Genomic DNA, 22,142 nt, shown 5'->3' on the forward strand with positions numbered 1-22,142 from the left:
TAAACAAGTCAATGAGATTCCTTCTTATCTCAATCGCTTTTTGTCCACACTATGTATGTACTGTACATAACACACACACTTTTCACCACCAAAGCTGCTCTTTTCTCGTGAATGAAGAAACTTTTTCTCGTGAGTCTCTGGTTGAATTATGATTAAATTCCCAATGGGGCCATGGGTTTCCTTATACATATGTATATTCCAATGGACAGGGTGTACTCAAATAACTTTGCTGATGGATCTTTGATATGTAAATGTTGTTGGATTGGCTGCCCTAGCTTCCGGTCTGATCCTTCCCGGATGTAACGTTTTAGGCCCAAGATTAAAGTTTATTAATAAAAAATGATTTTATTTCAAAAATGATGTTTTTTTATGATTTAAGTTTAACTGACATAGTCCGGAAGCTAAATTTTAAAGAATTCTAAATGATTTTTAAAATTTTAACATAGAAATCTCATTCGGGATCATCAGAATACTAAAAAAAAAAAATGTTGAAAGTTTAAAAGGATCCTTTCCAGAACGTCTATTAAAGGAAAATTTAGACTTTTCCGGATTTTTGTCCGGAAGCTAAATATCTCAGGAATAGTTCATTTAAAATTTTACCTAAAAATTGTTTTATGTTCTTTTAAGAAGGCTCTATGATAATTCAAAAGAAAATATTCAGCGAATAAGAATTATCTATAATTTTCCTATTAAAGGACAATTTAGGCTTTTCCGGAAGCCTCTATGTCCGGAAGCTTAACATCTCAGGAACAATTCATTCAAAAATTAATACTAAAATATTTTTTTGGGCATTTACAGTGTTCAGAGACTCTCTATTTATATCCAAAAAGAAGTTTTGCAGCGATTCAAAATACTTTGGATATTCTCTGCTCTTTCTTTCTCGGAAATTCCTACACACCCTGTACCATCACTCCTTTTGCCATTTCACTCGCTTGCAATTCGGTGAATTAAGGAAATCAACCTCCATCCCCGTTCGCGTGGGTGTTTTGGTGTGAAATTGAGAGATTTCATCTCATTGCCAATTTTTCCACTTGTTCAATGCGAATACAGGAAGGAAAATGCGAAGTAGAAAAACGTTCAACGATGCGCCGTTTTTCTGCCACAAAAGTGAATTTTCTCTCAACACCGCATGAGGATTCCCCAGGATATGAATCTTGTCAATTTTCATTATATACTCTTGCACGAAAAGATTGCCACAAAAGATTTCTCAAATGTGATTGGTGAACCACCCCAAAAAAACACAACACAACGAAACTTTCATAAGAATTTTTTGTTTGTTTGGAAGCACAACTAACCGCTAGGAAAAAAAATATTGGAAAAATGAATTCCCTGAAAAATTCCAACTAAATATCTCTTCATGGGGAATACATATAGTTTAAAATATTCACAAAATTGCTTTGCCTTTTAAACCATAAAATTCCAAACAAACAAAAAATTGAACTCTGGTCATTTTTTTTTTTTTTGATAAATAAAAAAGTATGAAAAATTCTTTGACCTAGTTTTTAAACTTTCACGTCAATTTGGAAAAATTTTCCCATTCATTTAACACGATATTGATTTTTTGTTCAAGCGTTTGGAAATAATTTGATAATAGCTGAAGAGTTGAAATTAAATTAATATTTTTGCTTGATATCCAAGAATACAATACGCATTTATTTAATTGCTTTTTGTTTTAATCGTTTTCATCACCATTTATGTTGAAATGTTGAAATGTTCATTTGCAGTGTACTGTGCGGTTTTTTTGAGAGAGAATTTTTTCATAGAACTTTAATTTTTCTGTTCATTTTAAAAGAAATCTATTAAAAAAGAAAATTTAGAACATTCTATAACACCTCCATGTATGGAGGTAATATGAGAAAAATTAGCTCAGTTAGTAAACACCTGGACGTCATGAACGTAAAGTTGCCGGTTCAAGTACACTACTGACCATTTTTTTTTCTTTTCACAAAACAAACTTAATTTTTTTTCTACCTCAAGAACATGCATAAAAGACCATTTAGAGCTTTGAAAAGCAAGAAATATAAATTGTTGCCTTGCAAGAAAATTCTCATTATTCTTCAGGTTCTTTGCAGTCATTGAAATATCATGACATAATGGACACAAATCAATTTATTTTCTTGCATTTTGCAAAATAAATGAAAGACGCAACCTACGCGTCTTCTCTCCCTCATAAATGTCCATTTTAGGATCTAACCACATTGAAATGCCAGACATGATGGCCTGTAAAACACCCCCAGTGTGTGCATGATAAATTTAATAGCATCTCGCGTGGAAGAACAAGAAGTGACGAAGCCATTTGACGTGATTAATTGATAAATGAACACAAACTGGCATCTCGCGACGGTGGCTGGAAGGCGTGCAATGAGTGTTTTGTGAGACATTCATCCAAGTGAGGTCAATCTCACAGAAAACACCCGCAAATCACTCACGGCGGTGGCTGATTTTGATGCAATGGACCTCAAAAGAGGAGAATCCCTTTTCCTCTTCTTCATCTTCGCATTTGAAACACGATGAAATTCATTATAAAACGTTGTGTGGAGAACACCCACGAAGCCCCGTTTGTGAGTAGAGTACTCTATCGACATTACAAAATTTACGACTTGACGCGAATGGAATTGTATTTTGTATCATTGGATAAGGTATAGAGAGTACATCCTCAAGTTGATCGTATTCCACCCACGCACCAAATCATCTTTTAGCCTCTAATCATCTTTTCAAATAGTTTTTGCTGCCACTTTTGCAGCCAATCAGCCACTTTAGACACACACTCGCGGGTCCGTGAAAATTGCGATAATTTGCAACCACGCGATCTGACGCGATTTGAAGAGTGGAAGCATTTTCAAAGAGGCCCCCAAGTGTTTCTTTTTTGCCAAAAAGAAAACAAGAAGAACAAGGAATAACTCAAATTAACAATAATTCTTTGAAGAAAAAGAAAATGTGCAAAAGATTTCTCAATACTACTGCAAAGACACTCTATGGGAGCTATCTTATCACCCTACTTGAGGAATAAAATTTTGGGACATTTGAAGTGGAGGGAAAACACCTGAATTTCCCAATAATTCCAAGTACTACTTCCCCCAGCATAGAAGTGAAAAAAACATCTCTATTAGAGCACCATCACGTGCTTCGTGATGATCTCTTTCAAATACACTTCATCATAAATATATCCCTCTAATGTGTTAAATAGTTTATCACTTTGTATTTATTTTGGAAGAAGAAGCACAAAAAAAAACAAATAAATTCATAACTTTGAATGCCAGACAACAAGAAAACCTTTCTCCCTCATCAAAAGGCATGAAATTATCCCAAAGAAGGAATATGAGAAAAAATGAATAATTGACTGAATTTGCACGAGACATGCGGGCGAAGAGAAGTCTGAGTCTTTTCTTTTTGTGTGAAAATGGTGTGAATACAATTTAATTGATTAATGATAACCAATTCAAATTCTATTAGACATCGAGATAAGTAGCTTGTTGACTTTTCCTTTTTAACGGATTTGAGACTCATTCAAAAACATTTTTGCATGAAGAATCAACGATTATTTAGCATTTTTGTTAAACAAAATTATTAAGCAATTAATCATGGATTTTCTTGAGTATTTTACGAATTTGCTGATTCTTATTGGAATTATTTTCTTATTTGACATTCTGCAATGAATAAATCGTTGGAATAAAAATTTTTTTGTATTAATAATTTCTTAACTCTTATGTCTTAAGGAGGTATGTAGTATGTACCTTAAAAAATGGGGTAAATAAATACAAATTTATCAATTTTTAATAATAAATTTACTAATTAAATCTTAATCTTTACAAAAAAATGTTTTTTTTTGAATATTTTATGACTTTTGGTGAATTCTTTTTTTTTTTTCAATAAAAATTACAACATAAAAAAATAATCACAAAAGAATAAGTTAGAAAAGAAAAGCATTTAATATTTTAACATTATTCTAAAAGAATTAGGTAATAGTTTCATTTTTAAAAGAATTAAAAATTAATTTAGTCTATTTGTTTTAGAATCTTCTTAATTTCTGAAAAATAGCTTAAGTACGACCCTTCTTGATTTTTATTAAAAGAAATATCTAATAAGAAAAAACTGAAGAATTAGCCTTTCTAATATGATTTTAAGATTTCTTTATTTGCAATTTTCTTATAAGAATATGGGAAAGTCTTTGGTGTAATAGGTTAACTATTACAGAAGATTTACTTCTATATTCCATAGAACATTTTTAATGAGTTTTAAGTTTTTTAATACGCAAAAATTACTTTATTAGAATCCTTTTAGAACCTTTCTAGGCAATTTTGGAAACGAAAATTAATTGTTTTTTCTTCTAGAACTGGAAAATATAGCCACTAAAATATTTTTTAAAATCATCTTTCAAGATTCTTTATAAAAACAACTATGAATTAAAATCTAGGAATTTGTAGAACAGATTTCAAGTATTTAATAAATTCTTTAAATGCTAACCAATTTGGGAAGATTGACTCAAATATGCTCATTGACACGCGGGAAATTCTTACAAGTTTCAGTTTTGATAAAAGATAATTAAATTCATTTAAAGGAAGAGTTTTAGTATCTTTTAGGCAGATATTTAAGAAGTTTGGTTAAAAATTAGCATTTTTAGACAATTTTGTAAAAAGATTTCACGTAAATTTCAAAAAATTCTTGGACATATTTGGGCTAATTTCAATGGAATTTTTCAACTTCTTGAAAAAAAAAAATACTTAGGTGGTCTGAATTAGGCTACACTTCCCTACATTCATCTTATTTGAATTCCAATTAAAAGATTTTCTTAAACTCTGAATATAAAGACACAAACCTAAGCTAATAAATAATTCAAAATATTCCTTAAGATCCCTCAAGAAATCATCCTCTCAAAATGAAAAGAAGTCCCCAAGATTGAAAAGCACTGGAAGGCAGCGTGAAAAACCTTCTTTTTTTTTGAGGAGACAAAATCCAATCAATCGGGTAGAGATTAAGCGCTTAATGCGCACTTTTCCGGGGCTTTTTTGAGAGGGTGCAAAGGGGGAGTTCAAAAGCCCCGAAGCGAAGGGTTAAATGAGAAGGGTGACAAAGCAGACAACCCCAACAATCCTCCTTTTTTTGGGGGGAAACAAACTTAACTCTTCTCTCTGTGTGTGTCCCTCCTTCGTCCTCTGCTGCGTCGCGCAGACAAGCGAGGATGGGCTGCCCGTGAAATGGCGCCCCCAGAGAGATTCCTCCACCAAACAAAAGCTCTCCCTAAGTATCTTTGGGGGGATTTTACGAATTTTCATTTGTAAAGCTAATCCAGATAACTCACCAAAGGAATTTTGTGGATGCTGGGGCGTCGCAGTTGAGTCCTTTTTAACCTAAATTCATCACCATATTCCTCGAGAGCACTGGAAGACCTTCACGGTGACTTCTTTCCTTTCCGGGCTGTTTTTCTTTTGTGTTCAAACTGATGGGAACAGTTCACGTGATGCCCGGAAGATTTTGTCTCTCTGCTGGTATTTTCCTTAAGGAGAAAATTCCTCCACAGACACTGTTTTATGTGAATACAAAATATTTTTTCTCCTCCGAAAATCCCGGAATTTTCACGCACTTTTCTTCACAAACTCTGTCCCAGACTAAGGGTGGGTGGGATGTCTGGCTGCGGAAACACAATTTGGGGCACTCCAAACACTCTTTTCCTGGCACACAGAACGAATTTTCCTTCTTCGAAACACTTGAGACGGATTCCCCCTTTTTCAGGGCGCTCCTTTTGCGATGTTTACATGTCAAAATACCAAACGGAAATGATGTTCTGCTGTCAATTTTGTTCTTTCGTGGTCCACCTTCTGTATTCTCGGGACTAATCTTGGAACGTTCCAATGCCATGTCCTGTGCTCTGTTAGAGGGAGTCTCACGTGACTACGTCTGAGGAGTGAAATAGGGGGATTTTTTGGAATTTCCTCGTTATAAAAGAAAATAAATCTTTTGAGTTGTCTAACAAGCCGATTAGAAGACAAGAAATCTTTAACTTTTCTCATTTAATACAAAATTCTTAATCAAAAACCGTTCAAATGCAAAATTCTACACAGGGTGGAACAAAAATCCGTAGAGAAAATAACGAGAAACTCGTCAGAGAAAATTACAAACATTTAATTATTTCTTCAGCTAGTTTTAAACATAAAATGAGCTGAATTTAATTTTTATTCAAAGAGATTAATTTATTTTCTTTCAAGAATTCAATGTAATTTTTGGAAGTTCTCATGAAAATTGAAAATTATAAACAAAACTGAAAAATTACCGGATTTTCTCCACTTTTGTGATTTGTTGCTGGGCTGCAGTTACTTCAAAACAAACACACGTGTTGGAAAAAGAAAACAAAAACATCTTCAGTTTTTAGTGAAAAACGCGCAGAAAACTTCTCCAAAAATGGGTAAAAATGCGAAAAATAAGAAAAAGATGAAGGGAGCTGAAAAGACAAATCTCAAAACTGAGAAGAAATTGCTGATGAAGCAGAAAAAAATGCTGGCAAAGATTGGCGAGGTAAGGTTCAATGTATATTTTGCTACCGGAACGTTTTATTGATGTGCTTATTCTGTGATGTAGACTTTTATGTAAACTTGAAATGAATTAATATGTAATGTTCGAAAATTCTACACAAGTTGGTGTAACTTGGATCAAATTGAATTTGTGAATAGTGTATGAAATATGTAAAAATTGTAGGAATGAATAAAGAATTATTATTATTATTATTATTATTGATCGTTGAGAAAGACTCGCAATCAGCATCGAAAGCTCCGGAGATAGTTGTTTTAATTCGACTGGATTAAGACGCAGATTCCCTGCTGACGCTCCCAGAAGGAGTTTTGTGCTCCTAAAATCTTCTTCTGTTTTTCTCTCAGGCTGACATTGAGGAACTCCTGGCGAAATACAAGGTTGATCCTGCTAAGAAGGAAGCTGTAGGAGTGGAGGTAGACTGTCCACCACCTTCGCCGCGAGTTAATTTCTCCCTTGTCACACATCCGGCCAAGGATCAACTTATTTTCTTCGGTGGGGAGTTCTTTGATGGCCAAAAAGCGGAAGTCTACGATGATATGCTCTTCTACACACCAGCAAAGGATTCTTGGACTGTTCTGCGGGGCGGAGAGCGCCCTTTGCCGCGGTGTGGTCATCAAATGGTCACAACTGCAACAGATGGTGGGCAGTTGTGGTTGTTTGGTGGGGAATTTGCCAGCCCGTCGCAGCTACAGTTCCATCACTACAATGATCTGTGGGTGTTTCACATAAAGAATCGTCAGTGGGAGAGGATTGCAGCTCCAGGGGGGCCATCAGCCCGTAGTGGACATCGGATGATGCTCCTGAAGAAGCGCCTTTTTGTCTTTGGGGGCTTTCACGACAACAACCAGAGCTACAAGTACTTCAATGATGTACATTTCTTCTCTCTGGAGGAGTACAAGTGGTATAAAGTTGATGTAGCCGGGGTGGCGCCTCCACCACCACGTTCCGGATGCTGCATGGCGGCAACTTCCAACGGCTCCATTCTCATCTGGGGCGGCTACAGCAAAGCCAGTGTGAAGAAAGATGCCGATCGGGGAACAACGCACTGGGATTCCTACGCTTTAGTTCCTGACAGTGAGTTTTCAGACTCAATCCACAAAAGAAGACGAAAACTAACAATTTCTTCATGTTTTTCTCTTCTTAACTTCCAGAACATGACCAGAAAGGTCTCTCGTGGAAGTGGACAAGTGTTAAATTGGGCGGGATGCGTCCACCTCCGCGGAGTGGTGTAAGCTTCGTTGTTGCTCCAAATGGTCGGCTGTACACATTTGGCGGTGTAATGGACACAGAAGAGGATGAAGAGAGCATCAAAGGGCAATTTACGAATGAACTTCATTCGTTTGATGTTGAAAATCGCGTCTGGAGGAAGGTTGAAGTTGGTCCGCCAAAGACTCCGGCAGGAGGAAAGCCCCAAAATGACGTTGAGATGGAGAAAGTGGTAACCGGAGTGGGAGTCTTCACGGTGTCAGTGGCGCCAAAAAACTCCGGAAGTTCTTCAGGATCCAGCTTGAAATCCTCAGTGGATGAAATTAATGAACCTAGTCCACGGAGTCACTGTGGGATGGCTGTTTGCAAGGGAACACTCTTTGTCTTTGGTGGCACCTTCGAGGAGGGAAGTAAAGAGATTACTCTTGGGGATTTCTATAGCATGGACCTGGCTAAGCCCACATCCGGATGGAGGACAATCATTGAGAATAGAACCAATCGAATGGAATGGGCGGGATCTGAGAGTGATAGCAATTCTGAGAATGAATCTTCCGGCGATCAGGACTCCTCTGATGATACGGATGATGCATCTGATTCCGATATGGATACAGATTAATAAAATTTCTTTTTTTGCCCATCCCCAATTTTCAGCTAATTTTTCATTTCACTGACAAAGAAAGAATTACAGCCCGAAAGTTTTACTTACCGTTCATTCGCTTTATACTGTTCCATCCATGCTATATTTAATTTTCTGTATCTGTAAGAAAAATCGTTTTCTTCTTCATTTTCTTTTGATCTTTAAAATCGCAGAAAAAATGCGGATTTTCGGTGGAATTGTCGTTGTCGCGTCGCAAACCTTCCAGTGGAAAAGTTCCCATGCAGATGGTTCAGTTAGTGGGGCATTGTTGAATTTGGGTGCGTCACAGTGTTTTGATGTTTTGTGCCTTTTTCCTTCATGTTATCCTGAATTCCTGCCCTAGAAATGTCTAATTTACGTGCCTTAGCATCTATTGTGCTCCCCTGCCTACTATTCACACTCAATTGGGGCGCTACGAATGGTAAGAACGTGGGAAAATGCTTTGTTTTGCTTCCTTTGGGAGTTTCCTTGCTCATTTGTTGCTTTCTGAACATCCTGTTGAATCCTTTGTTGCAAATCTCATGAAATCTTGAAGAATAGAGCTCTTTGTGAAGATTCGAGGTAATCTCTGAATCACGAGAGCTGCAAATTAGCAAGAAAAGAGCGAAATTGAAACTCCCGGAGTGGCCCCGCCCAAAAGTAGCGTCAAAATTTGACATCTCATCGCCTGAATCTTCCGGGATTTCTTTCCACTTTCCAGCTCAATATCACAATTTCTACGATGAACACAAGACGGAGAAGCTGACCTGGTGCACGATGAATCGGGAGGAGCAGTGGAAGTGTAAGAACTTCACGGTGGCCCTTGAGAGGGATCGAGCGCTCTTTGAGGATGACTTCTTCAATGTTTCCTGCTACCAGGCATTCGATAAGGATGAATGTATCATTATGATTGACCAGGAGAAGGCACATATAACTTCCCTGGATCCCGGAGAGGTCTTCCAGGCAGGACGATACAATTCCCTCGTGCCAATCCTCCAGGAAACCTACGAGGGTGGCTTCAAGAACTACTATGCCGTGGCTGTCATCAAGTCCGGCACAATGAGTGATGTCTACTCCATACGGGATTTGCGTGGGAAGCAGGCTTGCTTCGCTGGGGTGGGCAGTCAAGCTGGTTGGACCATCCCCATTCATCGTCTCCTCAAGGATGGCTTCATGGAGATTGTCGACTGCAACAATCACGTCAAGTCTGCCATTAATTTCTTCGGGAAGTCCTGCGCTGTGAATTCCCTGGTCAATAAAAATAATCCCATTGGCGATAATTCCGATAAGCTCTGCAATTTGTGCACGGGAGTCGTTCCCGGGGGGAAGTGTACAGCTCAGGATCCCTATGCGGGGTTTGAAGGAGCCTTCAGGTGCCTCCTTGAGGTTGGCGATGTGGCCTTCCTGAAGCACACAACGGTCAAGGAGATGGTCAGCAGTAAGGAGTTCAGTGAGTATCTCTTGATTCTCTCAAAAAGTCAATCATAACGCGTCCAGTTATAAGAGTTGGTATACCACAACGCGGAGGGGTCAGTTTATGTGTTGTAATTTAATTTGTAATCAGTATTAGTAGGCAAAGTTGATTTTTTCATGAAATTCATCAATTTGAAAGACAAAAATGGTTATATCTTAAGTTCTATATTCTTTCACCTCTAGAATACAAAATTGCTTCTTTTTTGTTTGACCAAAACAGTTTTTGGCATTTTATGTAGGTACTCAATGAAGGATTCTAGAGGTTTCTGCAGTTCTAGAAAATTGTAGAGAATTGCAAAACCTTTCATTTTAAATTAAGTTGAGCAGGTTGAGCAAAATCAGACAAGTAGAACAGGAGATATGGCTATTAGAACTTTTCAAATTCAAGAATTTTTCAAATGGCCATATCTTCCAAACGGCGACATAAATTTTCTTCATTTTCGGACTGATGAAAGATATTGAGTCAGGCTACAACATATCAAAATTTAAAAGAAATCGATAATGGGGATTCGGAGATATTGCCCCTTAAAGTTAGGCAATTTTTGTTTTTGATTTTAACGCCTCTTGCGGATGTTTTTAGAACTTGGAATGTTCTAGACAGTTGTAGGGCTTCTTGAAACCTTTCATTTGAGCTTGAGTTGGTCAAAATCGGTCAAGCCGTTCTCGAGTTATGTCGAAAAAACACTTTTTGCTCTAGGCGGCCATATTTGGTAAACGGCTTGACTGATTTTCAGGTATGAATTGTTGATGAAAATGTCTCACTGAGCTCTATAATATACTAAAATTTCAGATCTCTATCTATAAGGCAAGTGGTTGACGATAGTTCAAAATGGCGAACGGCGGCCATGTTGGATTTTGATAATGCAAAAAAAAATGAAATTTTACAACCACATTTCTATAGAAAACTTCAAACCCGAAGTTTCTATCTGTTACCGTTCTCGAGCTATAGGGCAGTTTGGAGTTCCGCGTGCTCATACCAAGTTTGAGCCCGATCTGAGGTGGTCAGATTTTCCGACGATTACAATACTTGGTATGCCACGATTGTGGTATACCAATTAAATGTGTCAAAAGAAGAGATTTCAGGGATTTATTTTTTGCCTTTACAGAGAGTGTGACGGAAGATCGCTTTGAATTGCTTTGTCCGGATGGTCAGAAGCGCCCCCTTGGAGACTACAGGCAGTGCAATTGGGGCCTGGTTCCCTCCAATGCCATTGTTGTGTCTTCGGCAAAGACAACAGACGAACGGAAGCGTATTGAACGTTTCCTCCTGAAGAGCGTTGAACTCTATTCGACTAAACCTCTCGGGGATGTTCAGCAGCAATCCAATGATCCCTACGATCAGGGGAATCGCTACGATAACCGCTACGACACACGCTACGATAATCGCTACGACACAAACCGGTACGACTCCACACCACGCTACAATGACTACGGGAATCCTGGGAATCCCGGAAGTCCCTACAGCAATGATCGTTTTGGCGGATTCGGTGGGAGTCGGTATGATTCCAATCGTGCTTTCGGCGGCTACGATGATCCCTTCCGCACAACAACACGATCAACAACAACCACAACGACCACAAGACGTCCTTTTGGGTTCTACGACAATCCCTTTGGCGTGAGGAATCAAACAGATCAGGATCGCGATGGGAATCAAACGCTGTATGAGAGATTTGAATTGTTCGACTCGGAGCGCTATGGGTCAAAGATAAATCTCATGTTTTCCGACATAACGCGCACCTTTGCCAGCATTAAGGAGGAAGAACAGAACTTTGGGGGCTATTTGGGGGATAATTTGGAGATAATAATGGGTGTGAGGATGTGCCCAGTGGGGCGGATGACGCTCTGTGTGACGTCAGATGCGGAAATGGAGAAATGCGTGAAGATGAAGACAGCGCTGAAGGCGCAACTAATTAAACCCGAAATGATCTGCTACAAGGGGCATTCACACATCAACTGCATGCAAGCAATTGCTTCCGGGGTGGCAGATGTGAGTGTGCTGGATGTGAGTGATGTGTACACGGGTGGCTTGAGGTACGAACTTATTCCCTTCCTGTCGGAAGTCTACAATCTTGGGCAGCCAGAGTACTATGTTGTGGCCATTGCAAAGGAGGAGGATCCCTCAACGGAATTGACGTATCTCAAGGGGAAATATACGTGTCATTCGGGGATTAATACAGCTGCTGGATGGGTCTACCCACTGGCGTATCTCATCAGCAACGGATGGATTCGTCCCTATGGGTGCGACAGCATTCGTGCAGCAGCTGAATACTTCTCCAAATCCTGCGTTCCTGGAGCACTGAGTGCGGAATACAACACAGGAATCCCCTATGATAATATGTGTGATCTCTGCCATGGCTCAAGCTACCGGTATTGCCGTCGTGACGCCTCGGAGGACTACTACGGGCACACAGGGGCCTTCAGGTGTCTCGTTGAGGGTGGTGGGCATGTTGCCTTTGCAAAACATACGACAGTTAGTGAGAATACGGGTGGGAAGAGGCGCGAATGGTGGGCCAGGAACACCCTAAATGATGACTTTCAGCTTCTCTGCCCCGATGGGACACGTGGGCGCCTCAAGGACTACCACACGTGCAATTTGGGCAAAGTTAAAGCCAATGCGGTTGTCACGAGAGGTGGTCCGGGTTACAATGAGACACAAATTAATGCCTACATCAATCTCTTCACGTACGCTCAACAATTCTACGGCAGGAAGGAGCAGGATGCCTTCAGGTGAGTTCTCTTTCCATTCACTCAATTTTGGTTCTTTAACTCTTGGACATCGTTGAAAGAAAACTTGGAAAACATTTTCGTTTTGAGAGAAAATTACCCAGGAAAGAAATATTGGTCAATCATTGATCAATTATTGAGGTCAATATTGAGATAATATAGGTCCGCATAGATGATCAATAATTGACCAATGATTGATCAATCGATTGACTGGATCAATTGATTTTTCAATTATTGATCAATCATTGGTCAATCTGATTGATCCAATCGTGATTGATCCTTTATTGACTCAATCACTTGTTTACTGAGTAAAGTAAAAGTTTTGAGGTTAGAAATATCAATCCTCCAATCCAAAGAATTAATTATCTGTCCAATCATTTGTTCCCTGTAGAATCATTTTATCTTCTTTCAATTATTAATAATTATTCTTCATTTTTCATTATTTTTATCCAACTTCTCACTCTTTTTGATAATTTTCTTTTAATTTATGTAGCGTCACTACCTTTATCAATTTCTTTCATTTTTCTCTCAGTCAGCCTTTTATGATTTCACAATTCTCCTCAAACCCATCAACTACAAAAAGGCCTACTTTGGTCCCCCTAAGGAAAATCTTCACTAATGGAAAATTTCCTATTTTTTGCAGCTTCAGCATGTTCTACAGCTACCCTCCGTACCACGATCTAATCTTCCAAGATGCAACGAGGCAACTCAAAGTGGTTGAACCAAAAGATAGACGCTACGATCGATACGTCGGGAAGGATTTTATGCGTGCACGACGCATTACAGACTGCCTAGCAGGTGGGAGTCAAATAACGATAAATCGCATGCAAATTGCACTCATCACAGTCCTCACGATCCTCTCAGCGAGGATCCTACTGTAAGGCAACAGTAACAACAAAAAAAGTTAGATCTTTTAGCAATTAAGCAAAGTTAGATAGTCCTTTTTGCATGTAAATAAGATTACAAAACAAAAAAAAATGATCTGTGTCTCTTGCAGCACCATAGAGAGGAAGATGAAAGACAAAGCAAGAGAATTTTCTCTTAAAAAAATATGATTTTTTATGATTATTCGACATTCCGTCCGGATCCGTCCATTTTATACATTTTTTTAATAATTATTTTTTTTGTAAAAGAATCTCAGTACGAAGCACACGCCATTTTACAAGGAGAGCAATTTGTGTAAAAGTTTAGAGAGATATTAAAGAAAGTATTTGTCAGTTTTATTGTAAAAACGAATGAGCAATAAAGACATTTTTTGGTAGAAAATTATTTCTTTTAATTGATTTGGCGGATTTTGCTGGGGATTGTGGGTGGATGACTCCGTCGTGCAGATTTGTGGGTTAGTGGGATGATTGTTCGTTCAATGAGCAGATGCAGCAAAAGGAATTTATTAGTATGCGAGCTTTGTCAATTCAATGAACGATTTTCAGTAGCTCTCATTCAAAAGTGAGCTAAGTAAATTCATCGACTTCTTGAAATTCTTTAACACTTGGAGGACTTTACTGGTAATCACTGCCAATTCGACTTTTTTAAACCGCCATAGATTAAAATCAATCCACCTTATCTTGATAATTTCTACATCTATGTGTAGGCGGGTTCAAATACAACAAGTTCGTCAAAAGAAAATCCGGAAAAACGTTTTCTTTATAATAGAAAATTAAGCTCAAAGTTTGAGGTTAGAAATTCGTGTCCTCCAAGTGTTAAAAATTTAAAAAAAAATTTATAGTAAAGAATCTCCCTTAAAAGAAGAGATTTTGTTTCCTAAAGGGATTTTAAAGGACTTATTTGTATTTACGGAATTTTAATGATATATTTTGAGCATTTAGTTAGAGAAATTGTTTAAGCCTTTGAAAAGAAATTTTTTCTTTGAAAATAAATTGAGAAAATGGAAACATATCAACGACAAATACTATAAAAAAATTAAGGATAATAATAAAACTTTAAAAAAATAAGGAAAATGAAAAATTTAACAATTAATTACAAGATTTTCATTCATTTTTTTTGCACATTAAATCAAATTAGGGGCTAAATATCACTAAACTAATTATTTTACATCCTTATATTTTCTATACTTTGAGCCGAAATAACAGCAATTGAAAAATTATTTCCAAAATTAATTAAAAACTTATTACATTAAAAAATATACAAACTTTAATTTGGCTGCTTATGGTCATTAAGAAAGAGATTGACTGAAAGGAAGTTTCACTCTTCCTATTGGAACCATCACAAATTCAACAATTTTGCAACATCTTAACTTTTTCTCTTTAAAAAAAAACTTCAACTTTTTGGCTTTAAAAAGTTAATTAAAATCTGATCTTTTGTAAGAGTTGTAAATGAATGATTTTTTCCAAACTTGATAAGATTTTCAGATTTTCTTGTTTTTTTTTTTAATTTTAAGGATTTTAGAGAAAAAAAATCTTTGTGAGCTCAAATACATTTTCGAGAAAAAATAATATTCTATGCTTGTTATTTCTATAAAATCGTTAAATTGTAGGTGGATATGCGCCGTTAGAACATCTCCATTTTCCAGCAAGATTATGCGTTTTATGGAAAAGGTTCGTAAAATTGCATGATCTGACCTTATTCCTAATGTATTGCAGTCTAATTTCCCCAATTTCCCAAGCTTCCCCTATTCAATATTGTGTGAATGTGAAACATGTGAAACTCATTTTGATCCTTTTGGATCAAATTAAAACCATTTTATTTTTAAGATCAATTTTTAGCTGTGATTCTTTCTTCAAAGAAGCACAGCTTCTGTGTACACTCTAAAATGCAAAGTCGTCAGATCGGGCTCAAACTTGGGATGACCACGAATTAGGGTCCCCACATTCCAAAAAACGTATGCGCCAAAAATTTTTCCGGCCGGCCGTCCGTCCGTCCGTCCGTCCGGAACCTTTCGCTAAATTACAAGAGAACGGTAATAGATAGAGACTTGCGGTCAATGGCAAAGTTAATATATCGGGTGGAAGACATACGATTATGATGTCAAATCCAACCCCCCACCCCCGCGTCCGCCATTTTGAATAACCCCCAAATTTTGTTTTCGCTATATCTCAGGCCCTATTATAGCTAGAGGTCTGAAATTTTGGTATGTTGTAGGGCTCATCAAGACCTTTCCAACGATACCTCATTTTCAAAAATCGGCCAAGCCGTTTAGTCAATATGGCTGTCGCAAATTTTCATCGAAAATCAGTCATAACTCGAGAACGGCTCGACCGATTTTGATCAACTCGGGCTCAAATTAAAGATCTCAACAAGCCCTACAACTTTGTAGAACATTGGAAGTTTCAGAAATGACCGCTAGGGGGTTAAAAATTAAAAACAAAATTTTCTATTAGTTTTCGATGAATATCTCGAGCATGGCTTTATAGAATTGGTTCATATTTTGATATGTTATAGTTGACTATAATACCTAACACCATGCCAAAAATGAAGAAAATCTATGTAGCCGTTCCGGAGATATCGCGTTTTAAAGTTTAGGTGTCATGTCTGAAGTTATTTAAGTCCAGCGCCCCGCGAAGCGGGGCGTTTTATATAGTAAAGTAAAATATATGTATATAAATGCATAAATATATACATTACATATAAAAATGCAAAGATAAATATATATAAACTGCAAAGATAAAAATTAAATATAGCATGGATGGAACAGTATAAAGCGAAAGAACGGTAAGTAAAACTTACGGGCTGTGATTCTTTCTTTGTCAGTGAAATGAGAAAAAGACTGAAAATTGAGGATGGGCAAATTTTGAGGAAGGCTTTCTCGCGTACCGAATCACAGCCAACGCCCACGATTAAGGCTTTTCACAAAATTTCTGAGCGTTGGCTGTGATTCGGTGCGCGAGAAAGCCTTCCTCAAAATTTGCCCATCCTCAATTTTCAGTCTTTTTCTCATTTCACTGACAAAGAAAGAATCACAGCCCGTAAGTTTTACTTACCGTTCTTTCGCTTTATACTGTTCCATCCATGCTATATTTAATTTTTTTTTAATAATCAATTATTAAATCTTTTATTCGCTTTATTAATACGTCTGATTTTAAGATTAATTTCTCATTTTTTTATATTTTCCAAAAAAAAAACTCAAAACGCAAATGAAATTCACTCACAAGCTAATCTCTGGCTTTCACTCTGGCACAGAAGAGTGAGCATCATGCGAAGAAACTCCCTCTTCTTGCCTTTGCATTTTATTTGTCATTTAGACAGCGTGGCGAGAGGTTCGCCACTGGGTGCTTGTGCTGTTGCAGAGAGAAGACTCCGGGAAATTCTGGGAAGATAGTGTGGAAATTGTGCGTGAAAATGTCGGTGAATCTGCGAACGGTGTATGCATTTGCACGGGAAATGTACCCGAAGAAGGTGAAGGGAGACATTCAGTATGGAACTGCGGGATTCCGGACAAAGTAAGTTGATGGCCTTCGAGGTAACTTCCCACCCTCCTGGGATTGTCTCCCAACTCTCACTTCTCTTTAAATGCCAACCGCTTTGGGCGGGATTCCTCCTCTTCTGCTCCCCATTTCACCTGCCCCGTTGTCTCGGTTGACCCACCTTCCTTTGGTGTGGGGGACGTCACAAAGAAAGTGAAGGTGAAATTCGCAGAGAGAAAGACAAGGCAAGTTGGAGGCTTATCGGGGACACCTTTCGCTATCAGAGAGTAGCCCCAAAAGAAAGATTATCAGGCTGGGGCTGCAACAGTGCTGCCCAAATTCAATTGATACTCTTCCCACTTCCGGCCCAATTAAGCTTTTGCGGCTTCAACCTATATATCTGGTGGCTACCCAATAGAAGATTACATTAGCCTGTAAAAAATAAATCAAATCGTGGTCAGAAGAATTTTTCCTCAAAGACTAGCCCAGGCCATTTAGCAAAAAACTTTTCTGTGGATGACTCACGGATGCGCTCAATAAATTTTCCGCTACATTTTGCTTCTAGCAATGGAGATCTCTTTCGTGGCATTTTATGGGTTGGAAAATCAGTGAAGCACATTAATGGATTCCCTCCTCCAATTGTCCCAAAAAGTGTGATCTCAGAGAATCTCAAAAAGCCAAGTCAGAAGAAATCTCAAAATCATGCAGGCGGTACCCTCTTGAACTCCTCTCCTTCCTCATTTATGTATGAGCGACGAGATTCTGGGAAGCATCATCTTCTGTGGTGCACCAGAGAGTCTCCCGCATTTCGCAGTGACTGATAGGCCTAGTTAGACACGAAGAAATTCCCCAGTAATATCCATATTTCCTGGCTAAATATAAAATATATCTACTCCACGAGGCGACGACTGACTCACTCACAAACTCTTCGTTTTATTCTACAGGAAGAGTTGCCAAAGCGATAGATTGAAGATTTTATATTTTATTGGTAAAATCGAATAAATGAGGTCAATGAAGAGATAATTTGATTATTCTGAAGTCTGAAAATCATTTAAGATTATGATGAATAGGCTAATTTGTTTTCATATTGAAAATTGGATGAATAGGATCCCATTTTGTACAAAGAAATTGATCTTTTTAATCTCTAAAGAAATATAATAAATACAGTCGTGATCGTGCAGTAGGACCGTCGTCAAAAAAAGTTCTCCGCGGTAAAACGGCTGCAGAATGAGGAATTTCGCCTTCGCAGTGGGACAATTAGTACTATTGGAAAGGTAGGATACCAATTGTCCTACTACGAAGGCAAAATTCCTCATTTTGAAGCCGTTTTACCGCGGAGAAGTTTTTTTGACGACGGTCCTACTGCACGATCACGACTGTAACTAATTTTTGTTCCCGCTATGATCTTGAAGATATTTTCTTGTCAGATCGTGAAAAAGATCTTGCCAATGTTGCTTTGAAATCATCTTATAAAATTTTGGAAAGATTTGCCCAAAAACCGATAAAACCACACCCCATAAAGCATATGCTTCTTACGGAAAAGAAAAATGCAAATAAGCTACAATAGGGCGTGGTTTGTTATACGGTTTTTGGGAAGTTTTTTCTAATGAAGATTTTGGATAAAAGTGGAAAATTTGAATGGAAATGGTAAAAGATAAAGAAACAATCGATGATATTGTATTTTAAACCGAAAATATTGATAAAACAATGAAGCATATGATTTATAAAATTAAAAAGGAAAAGGGAAGAAGTATTGGTGTTTTTTTTGCTTTTCTTTGTTTCCAAAAAAAAAAAGTTCTAGGCATTTTTAATTGTTGCTCAAGATTTTATTTGTTTGCAGCATACAGTGGGACCCCAGTACAACGACCACTCGGATGTACTCTTCACACTCATTATTTTCAATGCGCGAGAGTAGCTCAACCAAGTGGTCGTTGTACTGGGGTCCCACTGTAGATCTTCGAATTAGGTGATGACACGAAAAAAAAATTAATAATTTCTTGAATAGACTGCTGTAAACCTAAAAACAAGGTTTGGGATTTGATAGGATCCATAGGATCGCTCATTCGTCCTGAAAAAACAAAGGAAATAGAGCTTCCATCGGTGTTTTCTTTTTTTGTTTAAATTATTTGATTGCAGCATTTGATCGATATTATCAAGGAAAAAGATCATTGAATAGAAGCACTGATGCATATGTTTTATGTATTAAAATGGGAGGGGATGATGATAATTTTTGCATTTTTAAAATGTCCTTTTCTATAGTTTTCAGATTAAGGAAATTCAAAGAATTACATTGATTCTAAATAAAAATTGGTTAACGAATATGTTTTCAATACGTTTCAATTAAATATAATGAAGAACAAGTATGGAAGCTAATGAGGGTAGCTGTAAAAAGCCATCAAACATATGCTTCAGACAAGTTCCTTAAGAATTTTTATTGAAATTTTCCTATATCTGTCGTACATTTTTAAAGTAAACACTGGACACTCTTTTCTTTTCATAATTCTCAATTGCGTATTAATTACAATATACGTCACTTGCGCAAGGACAGTGCATTTTATATTTAGCCTCTTTTGCAGAGCCTTTGTTCTGTTGTCCCAATGCAATTCTCACCGCATTAACAATTAATTTTTGAGACAGGCAGACAAAAGCAATTTAAATTCTTCCTATTTTAATAATAATCAACTCTACAGCAACCACAAGAAGTTTGTCGCACGCCATACACGAATTTTCCACGCATTGAGAATAAATCGCTTGGCCCATTCATTATGAACCTATCTCAAAAACGCAACTTTTCAGGAGAGCCGATTTTCTAAAATGTATGAGAAACTTACATGTTTTGCCTTTTTTCTGGCTCCAACATAGCAATTATCACACGCAAATGATGGTATTCACTCACTATTACCATTTAGAAAGCACTGGCACCCCAAATTATGTAAAATAATTAGCAAAAAGTGCGAAAATATTGCAAAATATGCAGAGAAAATACTTTGGAGGTTCTTCTTGCACGGATTTTGAGAAAAAAATTATGTGCCGGAGTGTTCGGCAAAGCTCGGGTCGACCGTCCTTCAACGCAAGCACTAGGTCTCTCTTTCTTTCCTGCGCGCGCCGATAGATTCGTGTGCATCTTGTATGTGTGTGTGTGTTTCTCCACCCCGTGAGCGTGGTGGTAGGCAGCTCAAATAGAAGTTTTGCTTATTCGATTGCAACGCATGTTTGGCAGACGTGTAGAGTAGCCGTTTTCGTATATTATGGTCGGCGGGGGTCGCGGTATCAAATCTTACCAATGTCAATGATTTATTTTTTTTTTTCGACTAAATATTTTTTTTTTATTTTCCCAATCATTTTAAATAAATCTTTTGATGTTAAACTACCCTTTTCGTGGACAATTAGGGGGGGCTGGGGCAAAATTTTTTGTTTTTCGCCGGAATTGTGGTTACTCCTCATTGGTAATGATGGAGTGACCTCCGGATTGGGGATCTCATCCCAGGAATATCAACTCCTGGACAATTAGGAGAGGCTGGGGCAAAAATTTTTGTTTTTCGCCGGAATTGTGGTCACTCTTCATTGGTAATGATGGAGTGACCTCCGGATTGGGGATCTCATCCCAGGAATATCAACTCCTGGACAATTAGGAGAGGCTGGGGCAAATTGATGGGTTTTTCGCCGGATTTGTGGTCACTCCTCATTGGTAATGATGGAATGACCTCCGGATTGGGGATCTCATCCCAGAAATATAAAATTCTGGAAAAATAGGGGGGGCTGGGGCAAAATTTTTTGTTTTTCGCCGGAATTGTGGTTACTCTTCATTGGTAATGATGGAGTGACCTCCGGATTGGGGATCTCATCCCAGGAATATCAACTCCTGGACAATTAGGAGAGGCTGGGGCAAATTGATGGGTTTTTCGCCGGATTTGTGGTCACTCCTCATTGGTAATGATGGAATGACCTCCGGATTGGGGATCTCATCCCAGAAATATAAAATTCTGGAAAAATAGGGGGGCTGGGGCAAAAATTTTTGTTTTTCGCCGGAATTGTGGTCACTCCTCATTGGTAATGATGGAGTGACCTCCGGATTGGGGATCTCATCCCAGGAATATCAACTCCTGGACAATTAGGAGAGGCTGGGGCAAATTGATGGGTTTTTCGCCGGATTTGTGGTCACTCCTCATTGGTAATGATGGAATGACCTCCGGATTGGGGATCTCATCCCAGAAATATAAAATTCTGGAAAAATAGGGGGGCTGGGGCAAAAATTTTTGTTTTTCGCCGGAATTGTGGTCACTCCTCATTGGTAATGATGGAGTGATTTCCGGATTGGTGATCTCATCCCAGGAATATCAAGTTCTGGACAAATAGAGGATGTTGGAGCAAATTGTAGGGGTTTGCGCCGAAGTTGTGGTCACTTTTTATTTACAATGATGAAGTGACTAAAATATTTTATAAAATATTATTTTCAATAAAAAAGAATATTTACAAGCAGCTTCCGCAGAAAATCAAACTGCCTATTAATAACTTCTCTTAATTAAAAAAAATATATTGTTGAACCCGTAGAGCCTTCGGTAATAACCACACCGAATAAAAATATTTATAATCAAGGAAAATGATTCTTTATTAAAGAAGGAATTAAAGAGAGAAATGCCTCTTCTTCTAAATAAATTCACTAAATATTCTTAAAGAGTTCTTTCCTTTTTCCTTGAAGATTCCCGAAAATTCTTTAAAAGAACAAAATGATTCTTTATTAAAGAAGGAATTAAAGAGAGAAATGCCTCTTCTTCTAAATAAATTCACTAAATATTCTTAAAGAGTTCTTTTCTTTTTCCTTGAAGATTCCCGAAAATTCTTTAAAAGAACAAAATGATTCTTTATTAAAGAAGGAATTAAAGAGAGAAATGCCTCTTCTTCTAAATAAATTCACTAAATATTCTTAAAGAGTTCTTTTCTTTTTCCTTGAAGATTCCCGAAAATTCTTTAAAAGAACAAAATGATTCTTTATTAAAAAATGAATTAAAGAAAGAAAGAACTTTTCTTCTAAACAAATTCACTCATTATTCTTAAAGAGTTCTTTCCTTTTTCCTTGAAGATTCCCGAAAATTCTTTAAAAGAACAAAATGATTCTTTATTAAAGAAGGAATTAAAGAGAGAAATGCCTCTTCTTCTAAATAAATTCACTAAATATTCTTAAAGAGTTCTTTTCTTTTTCCTTGAAGATTCCAGTACTCTGCGTTGATACCACTGCT

At 37.5% G+C, this 22,142-nt stretch overlaps 5 protein-coding genes across 14 annotated transcripts in view; 3 read left to right on the forward strand and 2 right to left on the reverse strand.

Annotated features, from left to right (window-relative positions):
- The window catches only part of LOC129792942 (homeobox protein Meis1-like), a 36,721-nt gene extending 30,937 nt beyond the window's left edge, over positions 1-5,784 (reverse strand). For all 7 annotated transcript variants that reach the window (XM_055832395.1, XM_055832400.1, XM_055832399.1 and 4 more), the window contains exon 1: positions 5,300-5,784. The gene's annotated coding sequence lies outside the window, so the exon portion shown is untranslated. The remainder of the gene's footprint in view (positions 1-5,299) is intronic.
- LOC129792945 (beta-1,3-galactosyltransferase 5) overlaps positions 1-22,142 on the reverse strand; it is a 1,144,668-nt gene that overhangs the window by 93,581 nt on the left and 1,028,945 nt on the right. The gene's annotated exons all lie outside the window — the stretch shown is intronic.
- LOC129792924 (phosphoacetylglucosamine mutase) overlaps positions 1-22,142 on the forward strand; it is a 137,243-nt gene that overhangs the window by 93,575 nt on the left and 21,526 nt on the right. Inside the window, exon 2 of one of the 2 annotated variants that reach the window (XM_055832342.1) lies at positions 16,703-16,941. In XM_055832342.1, the coding sequence (XP_055688317.1) occupies positions 16,841-16,941 (101 nt within the window). In that variant the 5' untranslated portion in view covers positions 16,703-16,840. Of the gene's footprint in view, positions 1-16,702; positions 16,942-22,142 lie in introns of those variants that run through there. The other variant, XM_055832341.1, reaches the window with a different exon arrangement.
- Positions 6,313-8,375, forward strand: LOC129792940 (kelch domain-containing protein 4). The gene is made up of 3 exons (XM_055832390.1): positions 6,313-6,510; positions 6,870-7,599; positions 7,677-8,375. Exons 1-3 carry the CDS (start codon positions 6,397-6,399, stop codon positions 8,345-8,347), a joined length of 1,515 nt encoding a protein of 504 aa, XP_055688365.1. The 5' UTR covers positions 6,313-6,396; the 3' UTR covers positions 8,348-8,375.
- On the forward strand, positions 8,610-13,810 carry LOC129792899 (melanotransferrin). Its single transcript, XM_055832311.1, has 4 exons — positions 8,610-8,789; positions 9,069-9,797; positions 10,927-12,547; positions 13,188-13,810. Exons 1-4 carry the CDS (start codon positions 8,714-8,716, stop codon positions 13,423-13,425), a joined length of 2,664 nt encoding a protein of 887 aa, XP_055688286.1. The 5' UTR covers positions 8,610-8,713; the 3' UTR covers positions 13,426-13,810.

The sequence above is a fragment of the Lutzomyia longipalpis genome, chromosome 3, assembly GCF_024334085.1.
Source record: "Lutzomyia longipalpis isolate SR_M1_2022 chromosome 3, ASM2433408v1".
NCBI lineage: Eukaryota > Metazoa > Arthropoda > Insecta > Diptera > Psychodidae > Lutzomyia > Lutzomyia longipalpis.